At 39.3% G+C, this 27,921-nt stretch overlaps 1 protein-coding gene across 1 annotated transcript in view; it reads right to left on the bottom strand.

Moving 5' to 3' along the window:
• The window catches only part of Slc35f1 (solute carrier family 35 member F1), a 426,231-nt gene that overhangs the window by 136,250 nt on the left and 262,060 nt on the right, over positions 1–27,921 (bottom strand). The window contains exon 2 of the mRNA XM_057759213.1: positions 23,355–23,530. Within this exon, the coding sequence (XP_057615196.1) occupies positions 23,355–23,530 (176 nt within the window). The remainder of the gene's footprint in view (positions 1–23,354; positions 23,531–27,921) is intronic.

The raw sequence follows: 27,921 nt of genomic DNA on the forward strand, positions 1-27,921 counted from the left end.
CCAAGTTGAATGGGTAAAATGTGTCTGTGTTCTCTTCATCTAAGGTCTCTTAAACTACTTATAATTCACATCTCCTTAAAAGTAAAGGATAGCTAAAAAGGTCTCATTAGAAAGACAAACTATGGTAAAATTTGTTTGGAATGTTAAACATAACATTTACCAAAAATAAATGCTTTAAATAGGATGGTCAGCTGAACTGTATCCAAATTAAAAAGCTATGAGGACATTCTAAAAGCAGCTATCAGAACACAGGATCTCCCACAGATGGGCAAGTAGCTGTGCCTTAAACACAGGTACTCTAACAGGAGAGATAGGTGGAGGAAGACATGAGAACAACCATTTTAGGTAGAGAACTGGGGCAAAAAAAGGCTGGCAGCCTTCAGGAAGTGGCCCAAACCTCCAGTTCCCAAGACAAAAAATGTCAATATTTTGTAATGTAGATTTCCCCAGGAATATGAACCACAGATACTTGGAGTATGGGTGAGAGGCTAACTAGCTGTGGTTTCGGCTTCTAGTAAACAGATGAGTTGGAAGATTGGGAAAGCTGCTGAAGCAGAACATCAAAATCCTTACAGAACTGAGAAAATACTTCAGCATCCACCTCGCCCCAATACTGTGAAAAAGGGATGTCTAACTTGTGAGGCAGAAAACAAAGAAGTAAAGAATGAGAGATGCCTTAAAATCTGGCCCTTGACTTAAGCATTTCTACCCCACCAGAGACTAATGATTGTACATACTGGTCCCTTACACAGAAACCAGGAAAATCACTCCTATGTAGGAGTTATTCAGAGTTCATGGGAGAATCCAAACTGACTTGGAAACTATAGTAGTAAATATTTAAGATCTCTATCTAGAACAACAAAGCTACAATTGAAGAAGAGTCTTCCTAAATTACAAATATTTATTATAACAATAAGACTAGGACATCTCTGTGATTTGTATCGGCCTGTTAAGGAATAATGAGAAGAGGATAGTGGACAACAAAAAGGAGGCTGTCAGGCTTTTCAATGAAAATAAACAAAACAAAAAGGCAGATCTGAGAGATCATTTTTTTGAGATGGAAGCTTGCTGTGTTGCCCAGGCTATCTTGAACTTGTGGGTTCAAGCAATCCTCTTGCTTCAGCTTCCCCACTACCTGGTGAATACAGACATATAACAATGGGCCTTCTACAAGAGAAAAACTATTGAAGAACCTCAACCCATGCTTTTTTCCAAGGCTGTTCAGAATGAAACATGCAACTGCTCTGTGCATCAGGGAGAGTGTGCTGAAATGTAGCTAGGGTGCATAGGTTGGATGATCTAATTTGCTTTTTTGATCATCCTATTGAGGAAGAAATTCAAAATACATCTTGCCAGAGATGACTAACGTCTAGGGAGGCTTGCTTAGAGCCGAAGAAGTTCTATCGATTATTATATATTCAACAGTATCTCATTTAGAGTCTTTAGAGAGTGTGAAGAGATGAAAGAGAGTCTGGAGGTGTGTAAAATAGCTATGATAGTCATGGAGAACAGAAACCAACAGGACAGATTTAAAGTCTGCAGTGGCCCTTAAAGAGGAAAAGATTTTGGTGATCTAAGAGGACATACAGTGACTTTGAGGGAAATGAAAGGTTACTAGGAAGAAATGAATTTATAACACCAAGGAGGCCATTGTGATTGGATATGGTTTAGAAAATTAAAAGAAACAGAATTAGCTGCGTGTGGAAAATTCTTTCCTGCATTCAGAATACAAGAATGTGTAAGGCATCCATTACCTTTTCATCTGGGAGTAATTAGGCACAGACTTCTCGAGAGGGAAAACAGAATCATCACATCCAAGTTTCAACTTTATAGCTAACGGTGTGTTTGGAAAGAGGAGAGAAGTGATCCCGTTACTGCTCTGAAGAGCAGAGAGCAGGCCCATCTTAAAGGGAAGCAGTCCCGGGAAGATGATAAAAGGATGCTACTTGGAACAGACAGGAGGTGACTTCTGAGGAACTCAGCTTGGTTAGCTTAACAAAGAAAATGCATACATAATTTGTCTTCAAATAATTTAATAACTACCTCATAAAACATTTCACTATGTCATAGGGTCCAAATAAATATGAGCTAAAGGGAACCATAATTTGATCCATTATAAGGAAGAAGCACAATGACCAGAGGTAGCCCTGAAGGAAAGTCTTTCCTACATATGAGTTCAAAATACTGAGATTCTGGCCCAGGTAGTGTAGAAGGCAGACTCTTCATTTAAAATACACGACTCTTGACATCCTCACCAGTAGCTTTTTTAAGTATTTTCAATTTAAACCAGAACAATATTTCTTTTTCTCCTCTGGCTCTGTTTAAAATTCTATTAGCAAATTTGGAATGAGAGCATAACTTCAATTGGTGTGTTATTTTCTTTTTTTCTCATTGTTGTAGCAAAATGGCTGAAAAGCAGCAGCTTAAGGGAGGAAGGGGTTATGTTGGTTTACAGTTCAAGAGCACACAGTCCATCATCATTGTGGTAGGGAAGGCAAGGTGGCAGGAGGAGGCAGCGAATCACATCACATCCACACAGGAGGCAGAGAGAGGACTCTTGGTGGCCACCCTACTTCCTCCTCATTGCATTATCCAGAACCCCAGGTCATGAGGATCATTCCACCCATCATTTGGATGGGACTTCACCTTAATCACCCTAATCTGTGTGAGCTGTCGCAGACATAGCTGGTGGCTTTCTTAATAATTCCAGATTGTTTAACTGGCCACCAGTATTCACCAACATCGACGCCTTCTCAAGAGGAGATGAAACATTTGTTCACAGTTCCTCCTTGCCCTTCCCACATGACTTCTCATTCTGGGCCTCAAAATTGCTGCTCCGAGCACATTACTTTTAAAGAACACCCGCCATGTTTGCTGGCGTCCGACACATTATCTGTCCACGATCACGGTGATGTTTGTGTGGGAGAGGCTGATGGATAGAACTGAATTTGCAGAGTCATGGCTGGTGAAATAGTAGATTACAGCCCATTTAGAGATGGCAGGAAACCACATAAGACTTGGTGATTTCCTTTAGAATGCAAGTAACTATCATCTTGCCATTGTGGCATATTGATTAGAATACTTTGCTCTTCCTGGTGGCTATTTTTGAGTGAGGGAGAAAAAAAAATGATTGGATTTCTTACTGCCATTGCCTGTAAGCATTTTCTGTAACCGAGAAGTGTTGGCAAGTAACCTGAATTTTTTAATAAGCTTACTTTATAATAAAAACGAATTGTCAAAATCAAATGTTGAGAGGCAAACATCTCTCTAGAATCAATCTGACCATGTCTAGACCCTTGCTTCATTCCTTCCTGCTAATCTGTTCTAATGTTATGATTTTTGCCTTCTTTTTTCTTAAAGAGGGCTTCCACAGTTGACAGACGTATGGCAGTTTTTATTTAATTCTCACTCTTTAGCTGCTTTTATTGCTTTCTTTTTCCATTGTTTTTGGTAAGAAGTATGTCTTCTCTCTTTATAATGATCTTTTTTATTTTCTCTCAAGCCTTTATTTTTGCTTTTTTTTTTTTTTTTAAAAAAAAAAGCAGCTTAACCATGAGGTGACCAGGTGTGATTTTTAAGCTTGCATTTCTCCTGGTTGGGTATGGACAAGCTTCTTGGGTCCATATGACACTTTACAATAAATTTGAAAAGTTCTCCTCTCCCATCTCTTCAAACATTTACTTTGCCCCCTGGTCTCCTTTTCTTTGAGTAGTACCAGTTGCATGCAGGCTGGCTCATTCCATGTCACCACGCTCGCACTGGAACATCCACTCTGCTGTGCTCTACAGTACTCTTATCTCATGTTTGGATACTGTGTGCTCATCTTTGAGTTCATAGTCGTTCCTCCACACAGTCCTATACACCTCATTTCTTCTGCTGTGTTTTTTTTTGAGATTATAATTTGATTACATTTCTTGCTTCCCTGTTCTTTCTCCAAGCCCTTCCATATATCTCTCCCCACTCTCCATCAAATTCTCTCTCTCTGTCTCTGTCTCTGTCTCTCTCTCTCTTATTCGTCCCTCTCATTGATAAAGCGCCTCCATTTTTCATGAATGCTAGAATTCTCTTCTAAAACTGAGGTATGATACCTTCCTGACAATTCTAATATCCATGACACCTCCAAGTCCATTTCTAAAGTTTTTGCTCTCTCTTGACTATAAGTTATGCTTTCTTATTTATTTATATATCTAGTCATTTTCTCTTTTATCTGGATATTTTATATTTTAAAAAGCTGTAGAAACAAGTATGCCCCTCTTCTTGTAACGAATGTCTTGAATGGGAACTGAATCATTATGTTCACTGAAAATGGGATTTCTTGCTATTTCAGTTTGACTTAGCTCATCATTATTTTCATGTTTTTTGTTTATTTACTTGTTTGCTCTTCTAAGATATATTTTTATGTTTTGCATGTGTGCATGCACCCCCCTCTGTGTGTGTGTGTGTGTGTGTGTGTGTGTACGTATGCCAACTGTGAGCAGGGTCCCTCAAAGGCCAGAAGTGGCCATGGGGTGGGAGCTGAAGTTATAGGTAGTTGTGAACCAACCAATGTGGGAGTTGGGAACTAAACCCCAAGTCCTCTGGAAGACCAGGAAGCACTCTTAACCACTGAGCCATCTTTCCAACCCGTTCTCAAGCCCCTGAAAGCACAACCAACAATTGTCTTTCTTCAGGCACAGAGTCTAAGCACTGCTGAAGTTTTGGAGATCTCTTTGCATTTTTGCATCCCTATTTCTGAACTATTAATAGTAGCCTCTTCAGTTCAGCTGACTGTTGTCTCTGTTGCTAGAGAATTCGCCTTGCTCTTCAGTTTGTACTACGTTCCCTGTACCCATGGATATCTCTATTGCTGATTCCTCTGCAGTGGGTGTTTTGGCTTTTATAGTTTTCCACAAATAAGTTTCCTTTCACCCTTGGCTACCTTGTGGTGGTGGTGGGGGGGGGAGGCTATGGTTTTGTAGCTCAGCAGGCATGTTTTTGCTGTTAGACCACAGTGATATTTGGGTCTTGGTGTATTAAACAGAAGTCACTAGGTCATTTTGAACAGTTAATTAACCTCTCTGAGCCTTAGTTTCTCCAACTGTAAAAAAGCACAGTATTATCATGGGGCTAAAAGATGGTGTAAGATGATATGTAAGCATTTCTTTCTGCTTTTGCTTCTGAACACGTCTTTAAAGAGTCCACAGGGTGGGTGTAAAATCACAATAACTGTGCGTATTTCCTTCTCACCTCTTACGTCCAGGTTCAGCTGTATGAACCAACATTTTTCCTGTTCCTCTAAAAGTCCTGCTTATTGTAGAATATACTAGATTTGTTTAGATACTTGACTTAACTAAGATAATGCCCAACTCTAAAATGTCATAGACTATCAAAGGCCATTACTCCTTATCATTAGAAAAGTATATTTTAATAGAATCATCAGTTATAAATTCATAAAAGGTCACACAAAATGAGAAATACAGGCTAATAAAAAATTTTATTTGACAGACTTTTCCATTTATTGAGCCAGGAAATTTGAATCACAGAGAGAGGGTGACTTGCTTAAGACAAGATCACAAACTGGAGACTGTTCTTGGCTGCTATTTTACTCTCTATCTCCACAGTTCTCATCTACAGCATGCTTAAAGCTGTAGAAACAGGTATGCCCCTCTTCTTGTAAGGAATGTCTTGGAAACTGTCTTTATGACACAGGCATTATTTTTTGAAGACATGAGAAGCAAGAGTATTCAACAGGTCAGAATTTTTGGATTCACTGTAATAAAGGCACCCAATGAACGCAGAGATCATATGCAAGTGGTTTGGTGTTGCAAAGACAGGCAGCATTTGACTGGGGGGGGGGAGGGCATAACTTTGGCTGATATTGACTGCTCCTGTGCCATCCCACTCATTGTTTTCATATAACAATGGCGAGCTTCCTGTCTTGAATCCAAAATCCAAAATGCTACAAAGTGCCCAGTGTTCCTCCCTCCTATTCTGCTTTCTAGGCTCTCTTTTATTTTTTTTTGAATGAAGATTATGATGAAGCCCTCGCTCTACCGATTCAAGTGCTTAGGTTTACACGAGACCCTGAAGGATTATTACTGATGTCATTTATATGATTACAGGCTGTGTTTACAGCAATAAAAAAAGCTAGGCTTGGGTAGTATTAAATGGCACTGCTAATTACACCACTATAAAAGGCTTATGGATGATATAAATTTCAGTATTATTATGCAATTCTGTCGTATGGCATTCTTCCAGAGAAAGGTATCACAGGGCTCATTTGTTTTTCCTTCTTTGCCCTGACACACAAGGAAATGAAAACAGGAGGACACACAGCCATTGGAACGAGTACTTTCAGCAAGAGCAGACTGTGACAGGCCAATGCTGTTGAATATTGTTAGGATTGAAAAGTTATTTCAGGATCACAGTAAGCATTTCGGTGAAATTAAGGAAGTGAGATTTAAGACTGGCATTTGCTGGGTGGTGGTGGCACAGGCCTTTAATCCCAGCACTCCGGAGGCAGAGGCAGGCGGATCTCTGGGAGTTCGAGGCCAGCCTGGTTTACAAGAGCTAGTTCCAGGACAGGCACCAAAGCTACAGAGAAACCTTGTCTAAATAAAAAAATAAAAATAAATTAAAAAAAAAAGACTGTGGCATTTTCCACCTTTCAGGATGACAATAATTAATGATCCTGCCCAACAGAAAAAGATCAATAGGAAAAAAGGCATTTTCAGATACTATTGGCAGGCTTTGATTTGCTGCTGTCTTTTGGGGAGGGCACGTAGGTTGGGGGGAATTTGATGGCATCTATCAATACTAGAATGTCCATTGACTTAGTCTCAACATTTTTAGAAGTGTAATCTACAGTATACTCTCTCTCATGTATCCAAAAACTTATCTATAAGGAGTTTTCTTCTAAAGTAGATGGGGTATGGTGCTGACTAGATGGCTCAGTGGTTAAGAGAACTCATTGCATTTCCCGAGGATCAGAGTTCTGTTTCCAACATCCATATTGGGCGACTCAAAACCACTGGCAACTCCAGTTCCAGGTGATGATCTTATGTTATCTTATGCCCCCACTGTGTACCACACACATGGCATCTATACACTCACACCTATCCCCCCCACATCACACACACACACACACACACACACACGACATACATACCTACCCACATGAACACACACAAACACACACACACACATAAATCTTTCAAAAACTAGATGGGACAATTCAAACTTGGCAAGAATCTATATGACCACTAATTTGGGGCTTATCTATACTATTGCAGCAATTAACAATATACAGTAATGTGCATGTATTGAGGTGTACAATTTTCCAAGACATATTAAATAACACATGAGAAAAACCAAATTGCAAAGTAACTTGTTATTTTTGTTATTTCCAGCACTTGCATGAAAAACACGCAGTAACTCTGCATATGGGTACAAATGCATATAAAAATGTCATGGAAAACAAATAACAGTACTTTAGCAGAGATTTCCTTAGAATAGAGTGGTATTTATGTGCTCAATGGGGAGTACACTCAGTTTTAACTGTATTTATGCCTTGTACTTGAAATGTTTATATTACACAAGTAATGTTTATACTTATGTGCTAACCCAAGTAACGTAAAAATAAAAATAAACAATGGGTTCTAGCATTATCTCATGGGCTCCTAGCCCTTCATGGCAGCTTCCCTGTATGTAGCAGTTTTGGTAGACTGGATATATGCTTTAGAAGTGGTGTAATACAGATATTTGTTTGTTACTGAGATTTGTTATTAAAGTCTTTCATTCTTTTAAGTCTTAAGTTAAATTGGATTTAACCAAACTTTAATGGAAGTTCCATATTAAGACATGGAAGACTTTGTTGAGTTTAGCACTAAGTCTGTCTGCAGAGTATAGTTGCAACAAAAGTTATTTTAAATGAAATTGGTACACCTGAAATATTAAGTTTTATTTATTTATTTACTTTTAAATCAGAGTCATCTACTCCAGAAATCCAAGAAAATTTGGCTTATACTTATGAAAAGGCTATGGATGCTAAAAATTAGCATGTTATCTCTTTGGCCTCTTTTCCTGAAGTAGACAGGTTAATTAGGAAGCAGGATTAGCAACATCCCACTACTTTGATCTTGATTGATCTTGAGATTTCTTTCTTTCTTTCTTTCTTTCTTTCTTTCTTTCTTTCTTTCTTTTTTTTTTCTTCTGAGAACTAAATGAACTAAAATAAAGACTCCATTTCCTTCCTAGAATCACAGAGAAGTGAAGTACAATTAATTTCACTGGATGGAGAAAACTCTTTATTAACCAATTCTTTCCCCAACTGTTGGTTCAAATCCCGAGTTCAATCAGAATCACAAAAAGGACTGATGGGCCACCCAGTGTCTGACTTGCCCTTGAACTTTGGCCTAGACTAGATAAGAGTCTTAAGAGTGGGCTGACTGAAGTGCAAAAGCAACAGACATCAGAGACAGAAGCATCTAAGCAGTTGGTGGCGGCAGTTTAGGGACCATGGCTTGACATAGGGCAGAGTCAGAGCCAACGTGAACACAGCAAAGCAGCTGGAAGGGTTTCACATAGTGTTGGGCACACAGTGAAATCAGCAGATGTTAGTGAAATTTAACCAGAGACAACTTTGTACAGCAGTAGATATAGTCTACAAACAAATTAAACTTCTATCTCCATGAAGTGTGTTTTCTAAGTTAGCATGGTGAGTGAATTTAAGTGTTTAACTGGGAAGATGACATAGATATGCAAGGTCATGAGGTTGGAGATAACCTGGCTTGACAAAGATTTGTCAGGTCTGGGTCATGTCAGAGGTTTGGGTATAAAACTAAGGGAATATAATAAAGGCATTTTCAAAGAAACCATGAACAATGCTAAAGTTAGTTGGATGTCCCTGTGAAAAGAGTTAGAAACATTGGTAACTGTGTACATTGTGGTGCTGCCACCAAATGAACCTTTGGTATACATTTCCAGAATATAACAAAGGACTCTGGTGACTGAGTGGTGTCTTCACCATTTGCAGAACAGAACGTGCTATGGACCAAGGAAATAAGGCACCCTGTCAATGCCAAAGCTGCTTTTTTTCTGATCCGCTGAATATGCTAACAGTCCCCATGAATAGTTTAAACTGTCTGTTTTGTCAGGAGAAGGAAACACTGAGTCCCAGAACCCTGATATGTTTTTGAACTTTGGTCATTTTTGTCCTATAATTTAGAATTACTAGAGCTTCTACTATCTTATGAGGTTGTTAGAAATTTGACAAGAGCTAAAACTGAACATGACCACAAGATCTTGGAGGTACTTGCCTCAGTCACTGGGGATGGCGAGGACATCTACCTTAAAGAGACTAAAATAACAATCAAGAACTATTTCCCTCTTTGTGAAGAGGTCGCTCAAGTCAGGCTAGATAACATAAACCCGTGGTCCATATATAACCACTGGTAAGGGCTCATAGACATCCAGTGAATAAGAAGGCACGACAGATAAGTGAAGTAGAGAGGGTGGGTGGTGATGTCTTTGTCATATTCTCTGGGGAGACAGATGGGGCTGGGGAGTGGCATAGGGACTTAAGAAGCAGATGATATTTTCTTAGAGTAAATTGGGGTCCTGGTGAAAAGCACGTTTGTATGTCAAGTAGAGGGGCCAAGGAGAGATCACTGGGAAGCAATGGAGTGGTTCCCACTTTAATTATTATTTTTATATTTTATGTATGTGGGTGCCTTGTCTGAAGTTAAATCTGTGTACCATATGCGCATTAGTGCCCCATAGAGGCCAAAAGAAGGTGTCAGATTGCTAACACTAGAGTTACAGACCACTGCAAGGTGACACTTGGGTGTTAGGAATAACAGTTGGGTGTCCTGGAAGGGCATTCAGTGCACTTAAGCAGTGAGCTATCTCTCCAGCCTGGCAATGGATTGATTCTAAGCATTTCTAATGGGTTGTGCTCTGAATGATTAGGAAGGAGGAGGCCTCTGGGTGAATGGAGGAAAGACAGAAGGAAAGACAGGGTCGAAGCGAAAGCATTCGTAGTGGTGTTTGGAGGCGATAAGGAAAGGAAGCCCCTCCGATTTGGACTTGTGCATTCACAGGCTTCCTTCCTTGTCAGTCTTTTCTAGCCTGCGAGTTTGGAGGTACAGAAGAAGGGAGATGGCCTCTCCTCACCAGGGGCTCTCCACACTGAGCAAACAGTGCCTGAGGAAAGAAAGCATTCCCCCAAAGACTCGCCGAATAAATGAATAATGAAGGAATAAGGAATGAGTATCCATACGAATGAAGAAGAATGTCTGAGTAGGTAAGAGAACTGAAATCTATATAGTAGAAATTTGAATGAGATATACTCAGTTGGAAACTTCTGGAAAGTTCTGTTTAAAGGAAACATAGACAGAACAAACACTAAAAAACACCCCTGGGGAGGGGTCACATTCTTGCCTTGTATACCAGGTTGACACCCTCCAGAGACACCACACTCAGGATGGGAATACATTAATCCCAGATTTTCCCCTCAGTTATCACAGTTCATCAGCATAACCTGAAGTCAAAACAGTAGAACCCCGTCGCTGTGGGTTCCTAAGTCTCCACATAGTAACTTACAATTTGAACAGTGCCAAGACTTTGCCATTCATGTCACTTATGTAAGCTATGCCCACACACCTCTTTATGAGACGTTAGTGACCAAGTTCCTGGGCTTTATTTTTAGACTTTCTTTGCTTGCTTCTGGATGGCTCTGCCTTACTTTTCTGCGATTCTAACAAAAGTCTAAAATCAATAGCTGCCTTAAAGCTGTGCTATAATGGTTGTGAGTTTAACACTGCACAGCTGGAAGTTTCAACCTCAGCCACCAAAGGCAAAGCTGAAACGTGCTTGGAGGTGGGGGAAAGCGGCTTGCTGCTTCTCCTAATGCAAAGTCGGGGTCTTGGCGCTAAGGGCATATACACCATCAAAGGAGGTCAAGGGAGGCCACTGGACAGCTGTGCTTTGGAACTGGGAGGGGCCGGTGATCACTCCATTGAGTTTGTCTGTGATGTTCCCCTGTTCAACAGTGGCTATGCAACAGCTCTGTAATCCCTAATAACATGGTTTCCCCTCTTCTCAGAGGATGACAGAGGTGGCCATTTTCCTAGGTGTTTTGTGGTCTCCTAGGGCATTTCGCAGCTCTTTTTCATCTTGGATTCTTATATCATATTTTCTTCCTTTCCACACAGATGTTAGTTTTGAACTCTGAAACAGAAAGAGTTATCTTGCCCTGCCCTTCCCCAAGAAACATCAAAATAATTTTTAAAAAAGAAAGAAAATGGTAGTATGTGTCCAGGCATCTTCAGAATGAGTTTGTTGAAGGACAATTCTGGTCCTTGGAGTAAGCCTGTGTTACTGCTTGCATATTTATTGCTGTGGTATTCACTGAAATGACCCTAAACGAGACAGGCTCCTTGTTATTCCAGTTTGTTAAGGGGAATGTGGGATTTTGATTATAAAACAATGACCTGGCTCTCCATGCTGGAATCCATTGAAGATTTCATGGTGAAAGGGTCATTTGAAAGCATCTGCAGCCCTTGTCCCAAGAACTGGCCCTTTGTTGTCAGCATGCAGTTCCCTGGCTTTGACCAAATCACATTTCTTTTTCTTCAACTGCTCAAGCTGCCATGAGTCTTGGACAGCCGCGGAGTTTGATTTTCCAGCTGCTCTGGATCTACTTCCATCTCTACATGAGCATTTGTTGGCCACCATTCACAGATGCATTCTGTGTGTGGAGGAAGAAAAGGAAATGGTCCAGCCGACCTTCGCACATCCTTTAGCAGACATCAAGCGCTTGCAACTTTTCACTGAGCAAAACACAGTGACGTCGAAAGGCTCTGTGAAGATGGGCTGAGAATGGAAGCTGGATTTCCTTTCCTTTGTCCAAGATTTCTAATGACGTTTCTGTGTCTGTCAAGGGAATGTGAATATTTTCTTTCGGTTTATGTCTATTTGAGTCAAGGTTAAAGCTACCTGGGAAGGAAAAGACTAGAATAATGATAGGAAACGGAGGAAATAAGAAGCACGCACAAAGATCAGAGTGAGAGACAGGATGGAAAGGAGTTGTGCCTCTGTATTTCAATGCACTATCCCAAAACTAACAAGGTTGAGGCCATATATTTAAAATCAGCATAGATTTCAAAGGAAGCTCTACCTATCTACAAACAAACAAAAATGTCATGCCAATCTAAAGTCCTAAGGAAAGCTTCTTATTAAAACAAACAAACAAACAAACAACAACAACAACAACAACAAAAAAACCCAACTCCCTGACCTCTAGTTCCTTCTGTGACTGTCTTTCCAGTCTCAGTGAATTGTGTAGATGCACTCTCTGCTAAAAGACTAAGGACACCTCTGGATCTTCTGGACAAAGATGCTGGCTGCCTACTTTGCCCTTGACTTGATCCACATAGGCAAAAAGACCTCTGCACTGGTAGAGTGGTTAAAACATGTGCATCTTTCGAATGGTCACAACACATGAGTGACCTCCCCTTCACATGGGCCTCCACAGTGGGAAGAGAACACCTGGACTCTTTCCTCTTGGATTCCTTTAAAAATCACACCAGTAGCATCTCTGACATTCAAGGTCGCATGAAAGAGACCATTCATGCAAGAATCTGGGCCAGAGTCTCCCTGGGGATTTTATTTAGATTAAAAGGTTTGTATATAAAATTCAAACTGATGATATGCTGGTCATGGTGATTCATGCTTATAACCTAGCATGTGGAAGGTTGAGGTCAGCTTGGGCTACAGAAAGAGACTTTGTCTCAAAATCAAACAAGAAACTAACATTCCAAACTGATAGGGAAGAACATTAATTATTTATTAAGTAAATTTATGTGTGTCATAAATGTCTTCTGTTTACCTCACATCTATACCACACCTTATTTAGTTCACATGAGGATAACTATATGTTAACTATGTGAACCCAAAGAAAAACATATTTAGTTCATATGAAACTCATAAGAAAATTCCCATTATTATTCCAGCTTGTAAGTGAGGCAGCGCAGCCCTATGGAGCTATAAATTATGCAACGGCTCTTGTATTTTGATTTAATTGAACTCAGAAAGGTCTCAACCACATTGTTTAAAATAATATGTTTTTTAATTTTTAAATTATTAGCATATGTATATGTTTGTGTGTACCCATGAGTGCGAAGGCTCCTGGAGGACAGAGACATTAGATCTCTAGAGAGACTCAGGGGAGAAACTAAATCAACTGAGTGGGTTGCACACCAAAAAAATCATGAAAGTTGAAAGGTTTCATAGGGAGAAGCATCAGGATTGGAAAGGGGAATGGGAAGGAAGGACTAAAGTTTATTATATAAAAGATGCAACAGCTTTAAAAGAGCATAGAAAAGATTCATGAGAAGCTAATGCAAACATTTCTCACCCACCAATAGTCTAATAAGAAGAATGGGCATGTAGTGGCAATTTATGAAAAACCATAAATGGAATTGAATAAAAATATGATACTATTACTACTAATTAGAAAAACAATGCTTAATTTATGTTAAGGGAAAGGTTTTTAATCAAACAATCAAGGATGAACAATATAATATTTAATTCAGTCAAATGCACAAAAGGGCCTTTGTCTTTACTATCAAATATAGAACTATTGTAATTTCTTCTAAGGAAAACATACTACAAGAAACCTTAGAGAAAAAAAGACATTTTTATAAACAACTGATTAGGGAGGTAACAGTAATATAAAGTGATGCCTGTGTTCTTGGAATTGTTAAGTAATAAAACAAAGCACAACGAGAAGCAGCATAAGTTCCAAACATTTTCATATTTGAGATTATTTTCCTTATGTTTTTCCTCACATAGCTACTGATGCTGGTCCACAGCAGAACCCCCATTTCCAAGTATTGCATTTAAATGTGTCTAGTTGAATGATCTTCCCCCAGCTCGTTGGAAGCCCCCAAAATAGAAACCAGTGAACAGGAACATTCACAAAGTGCACAGGCAGGGAATTCTGATCTGAAGATAATCAAAATGCAATTCCAATCCTTGGAGGGGGAAAAATCATTTTTTTTCCTGCAGATCCCATGCAGCAGCTTGCAATAGTGCCTGCAAGAGTCCCAACTGCTGAGTCTTTGATTTAATGAAAACTTAGGGAAAGCAATTCGGCTCACTGCGGGGATGACTTTGTTCCTCCATTATGATTCTTTTTTAATGAGAAAGATGAGTGTAAGGATAAACTCTATTCCTCTGAATTTTTACGCTAATTACATACAAAGCACTATTTTGGCAGAAGGGGACTTATCTGCTTCAGGCAATACAGTTATCATCTTGTAACCACCCTTCAATCTCCCACATGAACTCTGGAGCTCCGTGCCAGGAATGAGTATTGCTCTTCGCCAGCTCTCAGCATGGAAAGATGAATGCTTAAAGATTTCTCGAATTAACAGTCAACATGGGCTCCAGATATAACAGGGAGACAATCCCTTCCTGCAAGCTTAGATGCTGTGTGGAATGAAGAAATCAAGGGGGTATTCATTAATGAGGTATTTAGCATGGGGAATGCAGGAGGATGGGATAAATGAAGTGTGTGTGTGTGTGTGTGTGTGTATGAATTTATATGAGGATGTATTAAAAGAAGAATATGGTGTTGAATATTCTTCTCAATTTCTTTCGATCTGAAAGTCATTTATTGATTCATTGATTTATTGAAGGCTTTGTGTACAATACCCTGTATTTGTGACTATATACTGCAGCATAAATATAATGCTTAATAATGAGGGCTATAGGATACTTTATTTGCTGCACATTTATCCTGCATGCACTGTATATGCATAGAATGTGTGTATTTGGCACCATCTAATGCATAACTTGGAGCCTGATGGTCAAGTTCCTTGGTATTCTAGAAGGATGCCACAATGAAGGAAGGCACTTTCAAGGGCAGTTCCTGACATCAGTAAGTAACCTAAAGAACAGCCACCTACTGGAAACTCAACAATATATTATTCCAGCCAGGCAACCACAGTGTTGGAATGGACTGTTTTCTTTTTCCCATCAAATATAATAGAGGCACAATAAATCTCATCTCTTTAAGTGTATGGTTTGAAGAGTCTTGACAAATGTCTATACTTATATATTGCCTATCACAAACGAGATACAGAGAACAACGCCATTTAGACAAAGGTCCTCTTGGTGCCTTCTGCAGAATGCCCTCACTTTCAGTCTCTACCAACCATGAATCTACTTTCTGTCATTATTATTCTGCTCTCTCCAAATATGCAATTATCCTCTTGCAGTATAAATTTTGCATCGGGTTTCTTGTATGTAGCATAACGCTTTTAAAATTTTAAAATTGCTGAATGTATCAGTACCTTCTTCTTTTCTATTAGGGAGTGGGACTGGATTATATATATTTATTACATTTTCCTATTATCTGTTTGTTTATCTATTATTTTGTGTGTATAAGTGTGAGCACACATGTGCTATGCTGTGTATTTTAAGGGCAGAGTACAATCTGAAGGAGTTGGTTCTCTCCTTCGACCAGGGACAGAACCCAAGTCATGAGGCCTGTGTGGCAAGTGTCTTTACCCTGAACCAACTCTGGCAACCATAGCCATCACCACCCCTTCCGCCTCCTTGTTTTTTTTTTTTTTTTTTTTTTTTGCCAAGGCATATCTCTGTATAGCTCTGACAAGCATGTTAATCATTATTTAGCATAAAGTGGCCTTAAATTTTTGACAGTCTTCTTGTTGTAGCCTCATGAATACCGGGATCATTGGTGTACACCAATACAAGCAGCTTTCCATAGATGAGTGGACATTCATTCCAGTTGTTTACAGGTTTTTGTGGCGCACGCCTTTAATCCCAGCACTCGGGAGGCAGAGGCAGGCGGATCTCTGTGAGTTCGAGACCAGCCTGGTCTACAAGAGCTAGTTCCAGGACAGGCTCCAAAACCACAGAGAAACCCTGTCTCGAAAAACCAAAAAAAAAAAAAAAAAAAAAATTAAAAGCACATATAAACAAAGCAATGTTTGCATATAGTTTTGTGTATCAACATTATGTTTTCATTTTTCTTGGAAGAGAATTCCTGTTGGATCATATAGGAAGTACAAGCTTAACATAATAATAATAATAACAACAACAACCCAAGCTGCATTTGAAAGTAGTGTGGCCCATTTGCACTTCCACCAGCATGACACAGGAGCTGTGTGTGTTGACAGGCAGCTTTGCTAGCAGTGGCTTCTGACTCTTTTTTTTCTTTGTCAGTTTCCTAACGTGATGTGTCTGCTTCCTCGACTGAAGCCTGTTTTGTCCTTCTCCGTGGCAATGTTAAGTTTCTCTCAAGGAGCATCCATGAGGACTCATCTCAGAAACCCCTCAAGAGCAATCTTTCTATACTATAGTGACTGCAGCTCTCCAATCACACTTAAGAAGTAAAAATAAATGTGGCCTGACAAGGAGGAGGCATGGAAGTTCGCCAAGTAATTTCCCACAAGGGAGATTTTAAGAGAGCCCAATAAAAATCAGCCCAGTAGTCTTAGAAAATTGATGGTGCTAGTTTCCCCATGGCTCCCAGGGGACATATGATTCCATATTTACATTTGCCAAGTGCTCTCTTCCCCTGCCAACCCTCTAGCAGTCCCTTCCCTTCAGCGCTTCAGTGAGGAACTGGGAACGGATGGTGCACAGAGGAATCCTTGGTCTTCTGCTCTGAGAGAAACCCTGGATTTTGCGCTAATTAATTTTACTGTTTTGAGTTGGGATTTTGACTACCTGTGGCAAGGACAGAGATTCTCAAATGTAGAATAGTGCCAGAAGCGGAGAGAGAGGGAGAGAGAGAGAGAGAGAGAGAGAGAAAGAGAGGAAGACAACCCCAGAATGATGCTGTCAAGTTGTCAAGACTTCCTTATGAGCAAAAATCCTATTTTTTAAGATGAACTTCTACATTCTTTTTTCTAACCGCATGACTATTTTAAGGCTTGCTTATGAGTGTTATATTGCACTATTTGAGACTTATTTCATTGTCACACACAAAGCAAGACATGATAGAAAATATGTGAAAGTCTATCTTAGGAATGAGATGCTTATCGAATTGCTTTAGCTGGAAGATTGTTTTTTATTCAAAGTTGGAAGAGCTTAATGAGATTCTTCTCAATGAAAAAGCAACCCTTCTAAGACCTGTCACCAGGAATCCTGAAGGATACTCCAGGGTCTATACAGTGGCTAATACTTCTGGTATTTCGTACTTCCATATCCTTTTCCACGCCATGACTGAAGGAAGAACTCAAGCTCCCAATGTGTTCCTGTTTCTTCCTAAGCACACTGCCTTCACTTCACTTTGTTTATTTCCCTTAATTAAACACAAATACAGAAAAATGGTAGTAAATAAAATGACTTCATCTGTTACACTGAAAGTAGTTCTGGCAAATAGTTAAAATCGGTAAGAGATGACTGTGGCAAAAAAAAAAATGACTATATTTTCTTGTTAAGAAAAGTATCCTGTATCACTTTTAATTTCAAAAACTGGTTGTATTTCTTGCTTCTGCTTCTGTTGTATAGTATTTGCATTTTCTTTGTGTCTCTTGGTTTTTTAATTTCAGCTAGTATTATCTGAAATTATTTTTAAAAAGGCAAAGGATGTAGAGATGAAGTAGAGTCTTCAAGTATTTCTTAGGCGGATCATCAGGTCTGAAGCCTCACTTGCTTTCTTAGTTACAGTCTTAAGGGTCTTGCTTTCCAGGTTTTTTACGGGCACATTTCACTTCCCAAATACTTCTTGGTTGAAGTAACAGTACGTCCAATTTTACTTTAATTCTTTAACTGGACACATCAGAGCAAGCCACAGTTGTGAAGTTCACTTCTTTCTGTGGGATCTATCACTGGAGGGCTTTGCTAGGAACTGTAGTCAGAGTCCCAGTTTCAGAACCAACTGATAAAAGCATAGCTTCAGCCTTTCAGGCCACGTTTAGAACTTGTTCAGCAAGACACACTATTTTGGAAGACAACACAACCCACATTTTCCCAGGAATTAGTTAGTGCCCAAGGGCAAGTTCATAACTACCTTTACCGGAGCCTACACTGGAACCTGTTACCTCCTTATCTTTTATGCATTGATCTAGTACAAATTTGAGAGGGAGAATTTACCCTAACCTTGCAGTCAGAATTTTGGCAAGGTTACTTATAATGATGTCACCCTTAAATACTCTCAGAGGGTTTCAGATACGACAACCTTAAGTTTTAGAAGCTGTATGAATGCACTGACAGAGATCTGTTTAAAACTAAGTAAATAAAATACCATCAGGAAACTGCTTGCTGTCAAGTGCTCTAAGGCATACATGTATCATTAATATTAACATGTATCTAAGGCTCAACTAGATACTATTTATGCTAGAAGAGATGGAATGGTGAGCACTTGAGCCTACCTGCAGATTGTGAGAACACTGAGAAAGGAAAGCCTGGTTGTAAAGGACTCCCTTACATAGAGGCTTTCTATCTCTTCTCTTGTACACTCTCTCCTAATCTTGAGGTTCCTAAACACAGAGGTTATGTTTCCAGAACATCAAAATGACTCAGCATAGACAAACTTAATGCAATTACCATGTTGATTTCCAGATGTTAGCTTAATACCAGCCTATTAAAACTCTATAGATGAAATTTAAAACGAGTAAACACCAAATACAGACACACAAGCAAGTTCAGTGCTCATCCAGGGAGGTGGGAGAAATCTCCAGAGAGAGCTCTGCACTGTGAGAACTGACTCTCTCCGGCGAAGAAAGGTTTTCCACAGCCCTTTTTAGTCTTTCCTTCTAAAGGGCCTCCAGGTTTCTGTCCCATCTTCACCCTCTTTGTTCCTCTGCCTTGTCCGCACTGATGCTCCTCCCATAGTCTAGAAGACTCCTCACCGCTTGTTCTCACTATACCATACACCTCAGGCCAGTTTCCAGTTCAGAGTTTTCAAATTCAAGCAACATGAATGTCTACTTTTGTTCTAAAGGGTCTCCCATCTCTCCGGCTGCCTCCTCTTAACTTCACAAGAAGAAGCAAGGGCCCCCTCCCCAGTCCCAGTCTGTCATGGCGTCCACCTTTTCCTACCGCCCACGTCCACCTTTTCCTAGCTCCCGCATCCACCTTTTCCTACCTCCTGCGTCCACCTTTTCCTACCTTCCGTGTCTACCTTTCCCTATCTTCCGTGTCCACCTTTTCCTACCTCCCATCCTTGAGCAGAGTTCTTGGTTATCTCGCATCTAAAATTTTGGATGATATTTATCTCCTTGGGTTGAAGGAGTAAGAAGGAATATCAAATACACCATAGCTGGCATGTTATAAAGGTTCTGTAGATGGTATTGTTAATATTACTAACACTGAATCTTGTTATACATTCAGTTTTCTAGTTTTTACTTATAACTGTTATAATCATTATTTCTGATTTTTAATATGCGTATTTGTTGTAGATATAGACTTTTACTAAATCTCTGGACTCTTAGAAAATAATGTAGACAAAAACTCAAAGAGGAGAAACAATTTATGATCTCAAAAGATCACAAAAGATGAATTCACCATTTTCACATGAAAAATTTTTTCAGCATTAGGAAAAAATTGTTCCCAATTTAATCCCATTATTCTTAATTATAATCCTTATACTGGGTTAAATAATACGATTCTTTTTAATGTTGATTCAAGCTCACATCAAATGAAATTTTACATTCCTCCCTTATCTTTCCTTTTCTGATACATTCCCACAGTTTCTCAGAAATGAGTTACTAATTGTATGCCACCCCCATTGCTTCACTTCCTGGAGTCTTTTCCTGGCTTGAAGCACCATTCAAGAAACGGTAGGATAACTGTTGGGCAACACACTTATCATTCAAATTCATCAGCTTCCAGCTCACACAGAGGAAACATAGCTGAGATTTAGTGTCTGTAACTTTTGTAGTCTGACAGTTTACTCTTAAAACTAGCTACAGCTATTGATATTAAAACAGAAAAAAAAAATCCAGAAACATTGACTTAGGGAAAGCAAAGCAAATTAGGTTCTAATGTATATTTAACAAATTGAAAAGGCAATTGAGTACTAGTGCAGTAATTTCTTTTGTGTGTGTGTGTGTGTGTGTGTGTGTGTGTGTGGAGGAGGTTATGCATGTGCTTGTGTGGGTGTGTTCACACATATATAGGTATGCATGCATGTGTTTGTGTGTATGTGTGTGTAGGGGGTAATGTATGTGCTTGTGTGGGGGTGTTCACACACACACACACACACGTGTACGCATTCATGTGTGTGTTTATGTAAATCCCAGAGACTAACATCAGAAGCTATGCTCAATTACTCTCCAACTTATTTTATGACACAGTGTTTTGCCATATCTAAAGATAATTCTGCACAGTCAGCTGTACAGTGAGCTCCAGGGATTTGCCTCCCCAGTTGTGCTACTCAGACGCATGCTGCTGTGTCCAGAATTTTAGGGAGGTTCTGAGAATCTGAACTCAGGATCTCATACTTGCAAAGCAGGCCCTTTAGCAATCACACCACCCCACCCCAGCTACCTTTGATCTATTGTCTTCTAAGATGAAGTCTGCTATTAGCTAAGTCAGTATAACTGAACATTCTAGACAAAAATCCAAATAAAGACAAGTAAAAATGAAATATTGATTTTTATTGAGTTCTACATTGTTTTGCTCCCCTCCCTGCCTCTCCCCTCCCCTTCAACTCTCTCCCAAGGTACCTATGCTCCCAATTTACTCAGAAGATCTTGTCGTTTTCTACTACCCATGTAGGTGATGTTTTTATTAAATTTTCAAAAAAGGCCTTTTAAAACTGTTATAGTCCAGAAAATGGAAAGATCTCCCATGTTCTTGGGTAGGTAGAATTAACATAGTAAAAATGGCAATATTACCAAAAACAATGTACATATTCAAAGCAATGTCCAGCAAAATTCTTCACAGACCTCTAAAGAACAATACTCAACTTTATATGAAAAAGCAAAAAACAAACAAACAAACAAAAAAAAAAAAACCAGGACAGACAAAACAATCCTGTGCAATAAAGGAATTTCTAGAGGCATCATAATCCCTGAGTTTAAATTCTACTATAGAGCTACAGTACTGAAAACAGCCTGAATTGGTAGAAAAACAGGCAGAAAAACCAGTGGAACCAAACTGAAGACCCAGATATCAATCCACACACCTATGAACACTGGATCTTTGACAAAAAAGCAAAAAATATAAATTGGAAAAAAAGAAAGCATATTCAGAAATGGTACTGGCATAACTGAATATCAACATGTAGAAGAATGAAAATAGATCCATATCTATCACCATGCACATAACGTAAGTCCAAATGGATCAAAGACCTCAACATAAAGACAACCTCATAGAAGAGAAAGTGAGAAATACCTTTGAATACATTGGCACAGGAGACCACTTCTTAAATATAACCCCAGTAGCACAGACACCAAGAGGAACAACTAATAAATATGACCTCCTGAAACTGAAAAGCTTTTGAAAAGCAAAGGACATGGTCAATAAGACAAAACAACAGCCTACAGAATGTGAAAAGATCTTCACCAACCTCACATTGGACAGAGGACTGATCTACAAAATATACAAAGAACTCAAAAAATTGGTCATTAAAAGAACAAATAATCCAATAAAAAATGGGGTACAGACCTAAGCAGAGAAATTTCAACAGATGAGTTTAAAATGGTTGAAAGACACTTAAGGAAATGCTCAACATTCTTAGCCATCAGAGAAATGCAAATCAAAATAACTTCTGAGATTCCATCTTATAACTGTCAAAAGCACTGATAATAGCTTATGCTGGAGAAGATGTGGAATAAAGGGAACACTCCTCCATTGTTGGTGGGAGTGCAAACTGGTATAGCCCCTTTGGATATCAGTATGGCAATTTTTCAGAAAATTAGGAAACAACCTACCTCAAGACCCAGCAATACCATTTTCAGGTATATACTTAAAGGATGCTCAATCATACCATAAGGACATGTGCTCGACTATGTTCATAGCAGCATTATTTGTCATAGCCAAAATGTGGAAACAACCTAAATGCCTCTTGATCTAAGAATGGATAATAAAAATGTACATTTCCACAATGGAATACTACACAGTGGAAAAAATAACAACATCTTGAATGCGGGCAAATGGATGGATCTAGAAAATATAATATTGAGTGAGGTAACCCAGACCTAGAAATACAAATATAATATGTACTCACTAATAAGTAGCTTTAAGACATAAAGCAAAGAAAAAACAGACTACAATCCACAATCCCAGAGAACCTAGACAACAATGAGGACAGTAAGAGAGACATACATGGATCTAATCTACATTGGAAGTAGAAAAAGACAAGATCTCCTGAGCAAATTTGGAGCATGGGGACCATGGAAGAGGGTAAAAGGAGATTGGGGAGGAAGGGAGGGGAGGGGAGAAAATTATATAGCTCAATAAAAACAATTAAAAAGAAGAGGCAGATCAACTGCACAAAATTTGGATATTGAAAATTCATGTTACTGCCACTGCAGACAGATTCTTCTCTTACATATTTTTTTTTGAAATTAAAGATTGCAGTCTCCAAAAAAAACCTGATATATTTAGCGATATACATGCTGTTCTTTGTTATTAAAATATTCGATTACTTTCAAACCTATTAGTGATTATTCTACAATGGACTTGGTCAACAGCTACAATTTAAGGGGAAATTTTTGGCTTTTTATGGGACTGTCAATTAAAGGATTTTGTCAAGTTTGATAGTATACTCATAGTGCTCTGAACGCTCTCTAGGATGCACCCCCTCCCAAGGAATTTTTATTAGACCTACTCTTTTAAAATGTATTTTCTTATATTGACTCTTGGAAAACTTGTTTTTATTGCCTTATTATTTTAAGTATAAAATAGGACCACACTTGGCCATTTTTGAGAATTTCTTTTTCTTTTATTCCTCTTGCATTGTTACACGAGTTGTTTTTATTAGTATTTATGTGACTTTCCTAAAGAACATATATTGGTCTGCAGTTCCCTTAGACAGCTCAGGACTAGCATCTTTAGGAGAGTTGCACTGGGCCTGATCCAGGTTTTAGGGGCCACTCTATTTAGATTCATTGCGAGGAACAAAAGCCTTAAAAGTAATTCAAATTGTGAGTAACTGTACTTTTCTCCAACGCATATATCTCCTACTTTTTGCTGAATTTACACAATGTATGCTTCTTTGTGATATATTCCCTCATTCTCTTTGCAGTGTTACTATAAAATGACAAAATGAGTTCTGGGGATATGAATCATCTTGCTGGTGTTACTAGTGATGAAATGATATCTAGTCAAAGCTCTTGTTCTTCTACATGGTTGTAAAAGTCCTTTTCCTGGGCTCAGGGACAGCTTACCTTGTCTGACGGCTAAGGTAGTGGTATAGACCAAGAAGAGGAGGATGTAATTGAGAAAGCTCTGGAAGACTGGAGTGTTGGCATGAAAATCTTCTGCCAGGTACTTGCTGGTCAAGCCGATTCCACAAACAAGAAGGGATAATACTTGGCCCAAAGCCACAGAGATTAGCATCTCCCTGAGAAATGAAGAGAAACACAGTAGTGTCATCAGGAAGTCCGTGCAAACAACAGTAGTTAATTCCATTGATAATTTCTAGCAGGCACTGAGTTAAGGGCAGTGAGTACTACCTATTGTAACCATCGAAGCGATGCTTGGGGGACTGTGCAGTTATTACTGAGGCTTTGTAGAGATGGAAACTAATGCTTAACATGCTTAATTAATCTGCCCACAGAACACATAATGAGGATAAAGCAAAACCTGGTTATGAGATCGAGCCTCTGCATGGGAACCTGGCTTCATTCTAATCACTGTACTCCAGAGGCTGTTGTGCAAGGGCTATCATCTTGATGCTTTCCACAGTACTGTGCCGTAATGATGCTGGGTGCATGCCCAACCCTGGCAAATAGGAAGCATATTCCAACATCATCTGTGTGTACAATAAAACAATAAAGGCAATCCTTTGCTTTACAGATCAAACTCCGGACTCAAGAAACTCCCCGATGGAATGATTAAACAAGCCTCTGGAAATCCAGCAGGACCACTTCTCGTATCCTCCTAGCCTCCGGAACTCTGCCCTAAGCAGCTTTAATGCACATTGGGTCTTTATCCCTTGCTTTTCAAGTTACAACTGCCTGTATATTAAAACGATTATTCCTGAAATAGACTCAGGACTACAGTAGCATAATAATTATGCAAATATTTTCATTGCTGTTTTCATAGGCAATGCTCTTGTAGACTTCTGAAGTGGGGACTGGAGGCAAAGTCAGAGTGTTCAGTTTCCATGGAAATGAAATGCCCACACAAGCTTTGTAGTCATCACACACACGCACACACACACACACACACACACACACACACGCGTGGGAAAAAAGCCTCTGGAAGTAGGAGGCAGACTTTCCTCTGAAAGTCTCTTTTGATCTTTCTGGTTTATTTGTAGAAACAGCAATATAATATAAGAAAGCAGTAGTATAAACACAAAGACTATGGCAAACACAGGTTGATTTTTGTTTAGTTTTGTCTTCTGGGTCTATTTCTCCTTTTTTGGAAGCTGAGGCTGATCGTGCCTTGCTTTGAACACTCGAGTACAGAGGAGATGAAGCCATGGGCCTGCTGGGCATAGCCTTTGAGAAGTTTTGCAGCAATTCATATTTTCCTCTGAGGAGACAGCTTCCCAGTAAGACGCCTGAGGTGTCCTGCTGAATACCGAGAGACACCTGGGAAATAAAGGGAGAAATCCAGGCAGCCTCTGTGTCAAACAGAATGGGGGTTTTTGGGCGTCTCCTGCCACCAACATACTAAGCCAGCCTATACAAAGGAGGAGAGAGGAGCCATCCCTAGAGGCTGCTGCTCAAGGAAGAGAGTTATGAGAAGAACAAAATGGTGTTGCTTTGGGGCACGTGGCTTTCCAGGGGTTATATGGCAACTGGAATGACGTTCTTAATGTTCTCTCTTCAGTGGCCTCTGGGCCTTTAACGCCCGCTTCTCCAGTTCCATGGCAATCCTCCATGAAGCCAGAGTTCCAGACTCTTGGGGCTACTTATATTTCAACAGTGAACAGTGATCTTCTTCTCTCATATTCCTCTTCCTCCTTCTCCCGCGCCTCTTCTGTTTCATCCTCCTCTTTCTTCTTCCCGCCTTCTCTTCCTGATATTTCTTCTTTGAGAGAGCTTAACAAATCCCAGGAAGGCCTCAAACCCATTATATTGTCAGGAATGACCTTTAATTTCTGATCCTCCTGAATTTACGTATGCTAACATATCAAGGATTTTTTGTTTGTTTCTGCAGTGCTGAGAGTCTAACATGCAAACTCAACAAGCGCTCTTCCAAATGAGCTACATCCTAGCTTTGTATTTCATTTTTAGAGAACATTCTGCTTAGTTCCTTGCCACATTTATTGATTGGAATTTTTTTTTAGCAGTTCTTTATTATTTTATGTGTCAGCCTCTGTCTGAAATGTTGCTGTTAAAGATTTTCTCACATTTGGAAGCCTGCCTCTTTATTCTGTTAATAGTTTCCTTTGTTGTATGGAATCACTTTAATTTCATGTAATCCTACCTGTCAATACATGGCTTGGGAACCTAGGGTACAGAGAGTTTCTTGGGTGAGATCATTAATTGTGACTACATGGGTAGAAAGTGGTGAGAAATAAAAGATGTTGTCTTTAAAGGCTTCTTTGAAGGTGTTTGAGCTAATTGCCATGTAGCACGACACTAATCATAGTAGATAATTAATTTGCAGTAGATTGGTAGTAATCTTATGATTGGCCATTCTTTATCATTTGCCTAATAATGCCCACACTAAAGTGGAAGAGATATAGACAAAGTTACAGCTAGTGTATTAAATGGATGTTTCTGTTGCTGAGTATGGTCTAGAAAGTGCAGCATATGCAATGTACATTCTTGTTGGAGAAGGTTAAAACACTATATGACCTACTTAAATTATAACAATCATGTTTAAAACCTTGGTAGCATCATAAATCAAGCCACACATCTTACAGAATACTTACACAAGAAAACAGAATTTTAATCTATCATGTGACTGACTGCATACAACATCTTATAAAATAGCCTTTTATGTGCTATACTAAGACATGTAAAATGAGTAAGATATAGTCTGTCATTGAGAGGCCATTAAGTCAAATTTTTGGCACTGGATTTCCAAGAAGCTTAGTTAAAAAAAAAATAGAAAATAAAGGGAAATATGCCTAATAATTCATATTTTAAAAGCACTGGGATTATTTTATACTATTTTCTTTAATCCTCGGAGAATCTTACACAGCAAATGTTGCTATTGTGCCTTTTGCTAAATAAGGACCTAAGCCACAGAGAGGCAAAGCACCAGCTCAAGGTCAAAGAGGTACCCTTTTGAATTTAGATACTGGAAAGACATTAGGTAGAACCTAGGCAAAACCTAACTTCTGAATTACTATGCAGGGCTACCATTAGCTGCCCAAAATATTCTCTGTTCTTAGAGAGTGTGTGGAGCCCAGACTCGCCTAGCAGACTGGTTTTCAGAAACATACTGGAAACAGTAAACACAAAAGCCACAGCTAGTCAGACTGACTGACAACAGCTTTTCTACCAAGGTACCTGCAATGTGTGCCTCTCAACACAAGCCTGTCCTTGTTTCCTTATCAGAACAAGGCTGCAGACCCACCGTGTTAAGCTATTCTTTTAATTAACAGTCATGTCTTTCAGCCTTGATGTTGTGATTGGATTGAGAATACAAATTATAATTTTATAGGGCATGCTAATAAACATGATGTGGATCAGGAAAAAGTGCAAGGAATATCTTACCAGATCAATTCATGAGTCCTTTCTTGACTAAAGGAGATAGATGTCACCTGCATGCTTGAGTGACTTAGTAGAGATATCAAAATAAAGTGAATATAAACCCCCCCAAAAAACCTAACTGCTGGCACCCTACTAACTCCAGCCTCTGCTCTGCCATTTTGTCTCCATCAAACTCTTTGCTCTCCACTGGCACAGGATGAATGTATATGGTGACATGTCACACGGAAATCTGTCTTTTCCAACACAAAGGATCCCCTGAGTTGGTTACTGTCATTCTATGCCTTTCAGGTTTTTCTCTTGAGTACCCTTGCTCTGTGGGTCCTTTACGTAACTCTTCAAGACCTGAACATACAAAGTTGTCTTGAAAGTATCTCATTAGCCATTCCTGTTCCCCAAGGCCGAGTCAAGTGTCTTCAGGCAAGTGTTCCTATTACTACTTATGTTGACTGTATTGTATAGCTCATGAGCTCCCAAGAAGAAAGGAATGAATGACCTTTAACAGTTCCCATGCTCTGTTCCTAAAGTCTGATGACTGCTAGACAGAAGAAAATAGATACTCAACAAGGAATACAGGCATGTCTGAGGGAGCTAGGGTCTGTGTATGGGAAGGGCATAGCATTAGAAGACCACCATGGTGGCATCTTATCCTCGCTAGAAAATTTACCAGAATGAGACAGAAAACATCCTTGTTTTTACTGTAACCCATCTGCCAGTTAGAAACTGAGACTAATAAGCTATTTTCTACTGCATTTCTGAGCAAGCCCAGAAAGGTGCTATCTTGCAAAAAAAAAAAAAATGCCAAAATTGGTGCTGGGTGAAATTTTGCACAGCGGGCTCTTGGTTATTCATGCTGTACATAGAATAGCACAGCAGATGCATTCTAACGGAAGATACATAGTTCCTATAATTTTAGTAGCAGAAATGGAGAGGAGGCTATGATACACATTTTCATTGTCTTTGTTTGTGCATTTAAAAGGACATCTCATCCACTTTAAATTCAGACGAACTAGACAATGAAAAATGCATGAGTCTCAGGAAAAATGGTGCTGCTGGGAACTGAATACCTGTTAGAACAGAGCTTGTACTCATAAATACTGACATGTCCATTATCAGC

This window comes from Chionomys nivalis, chromosome 2 (assembly GCF_950005125.1).
Source record: "Chionomys nivalis chromosome 2, mChiNiv1.1, whole genome shotgun sequence".
NCBI classification, from domain to species: domain Eukaryota; kingdom Metazoa; phylum Chordata; class Mammalia; order Rodentia; family Cricetidae; genus Chionomys; species Chionomys nivalis.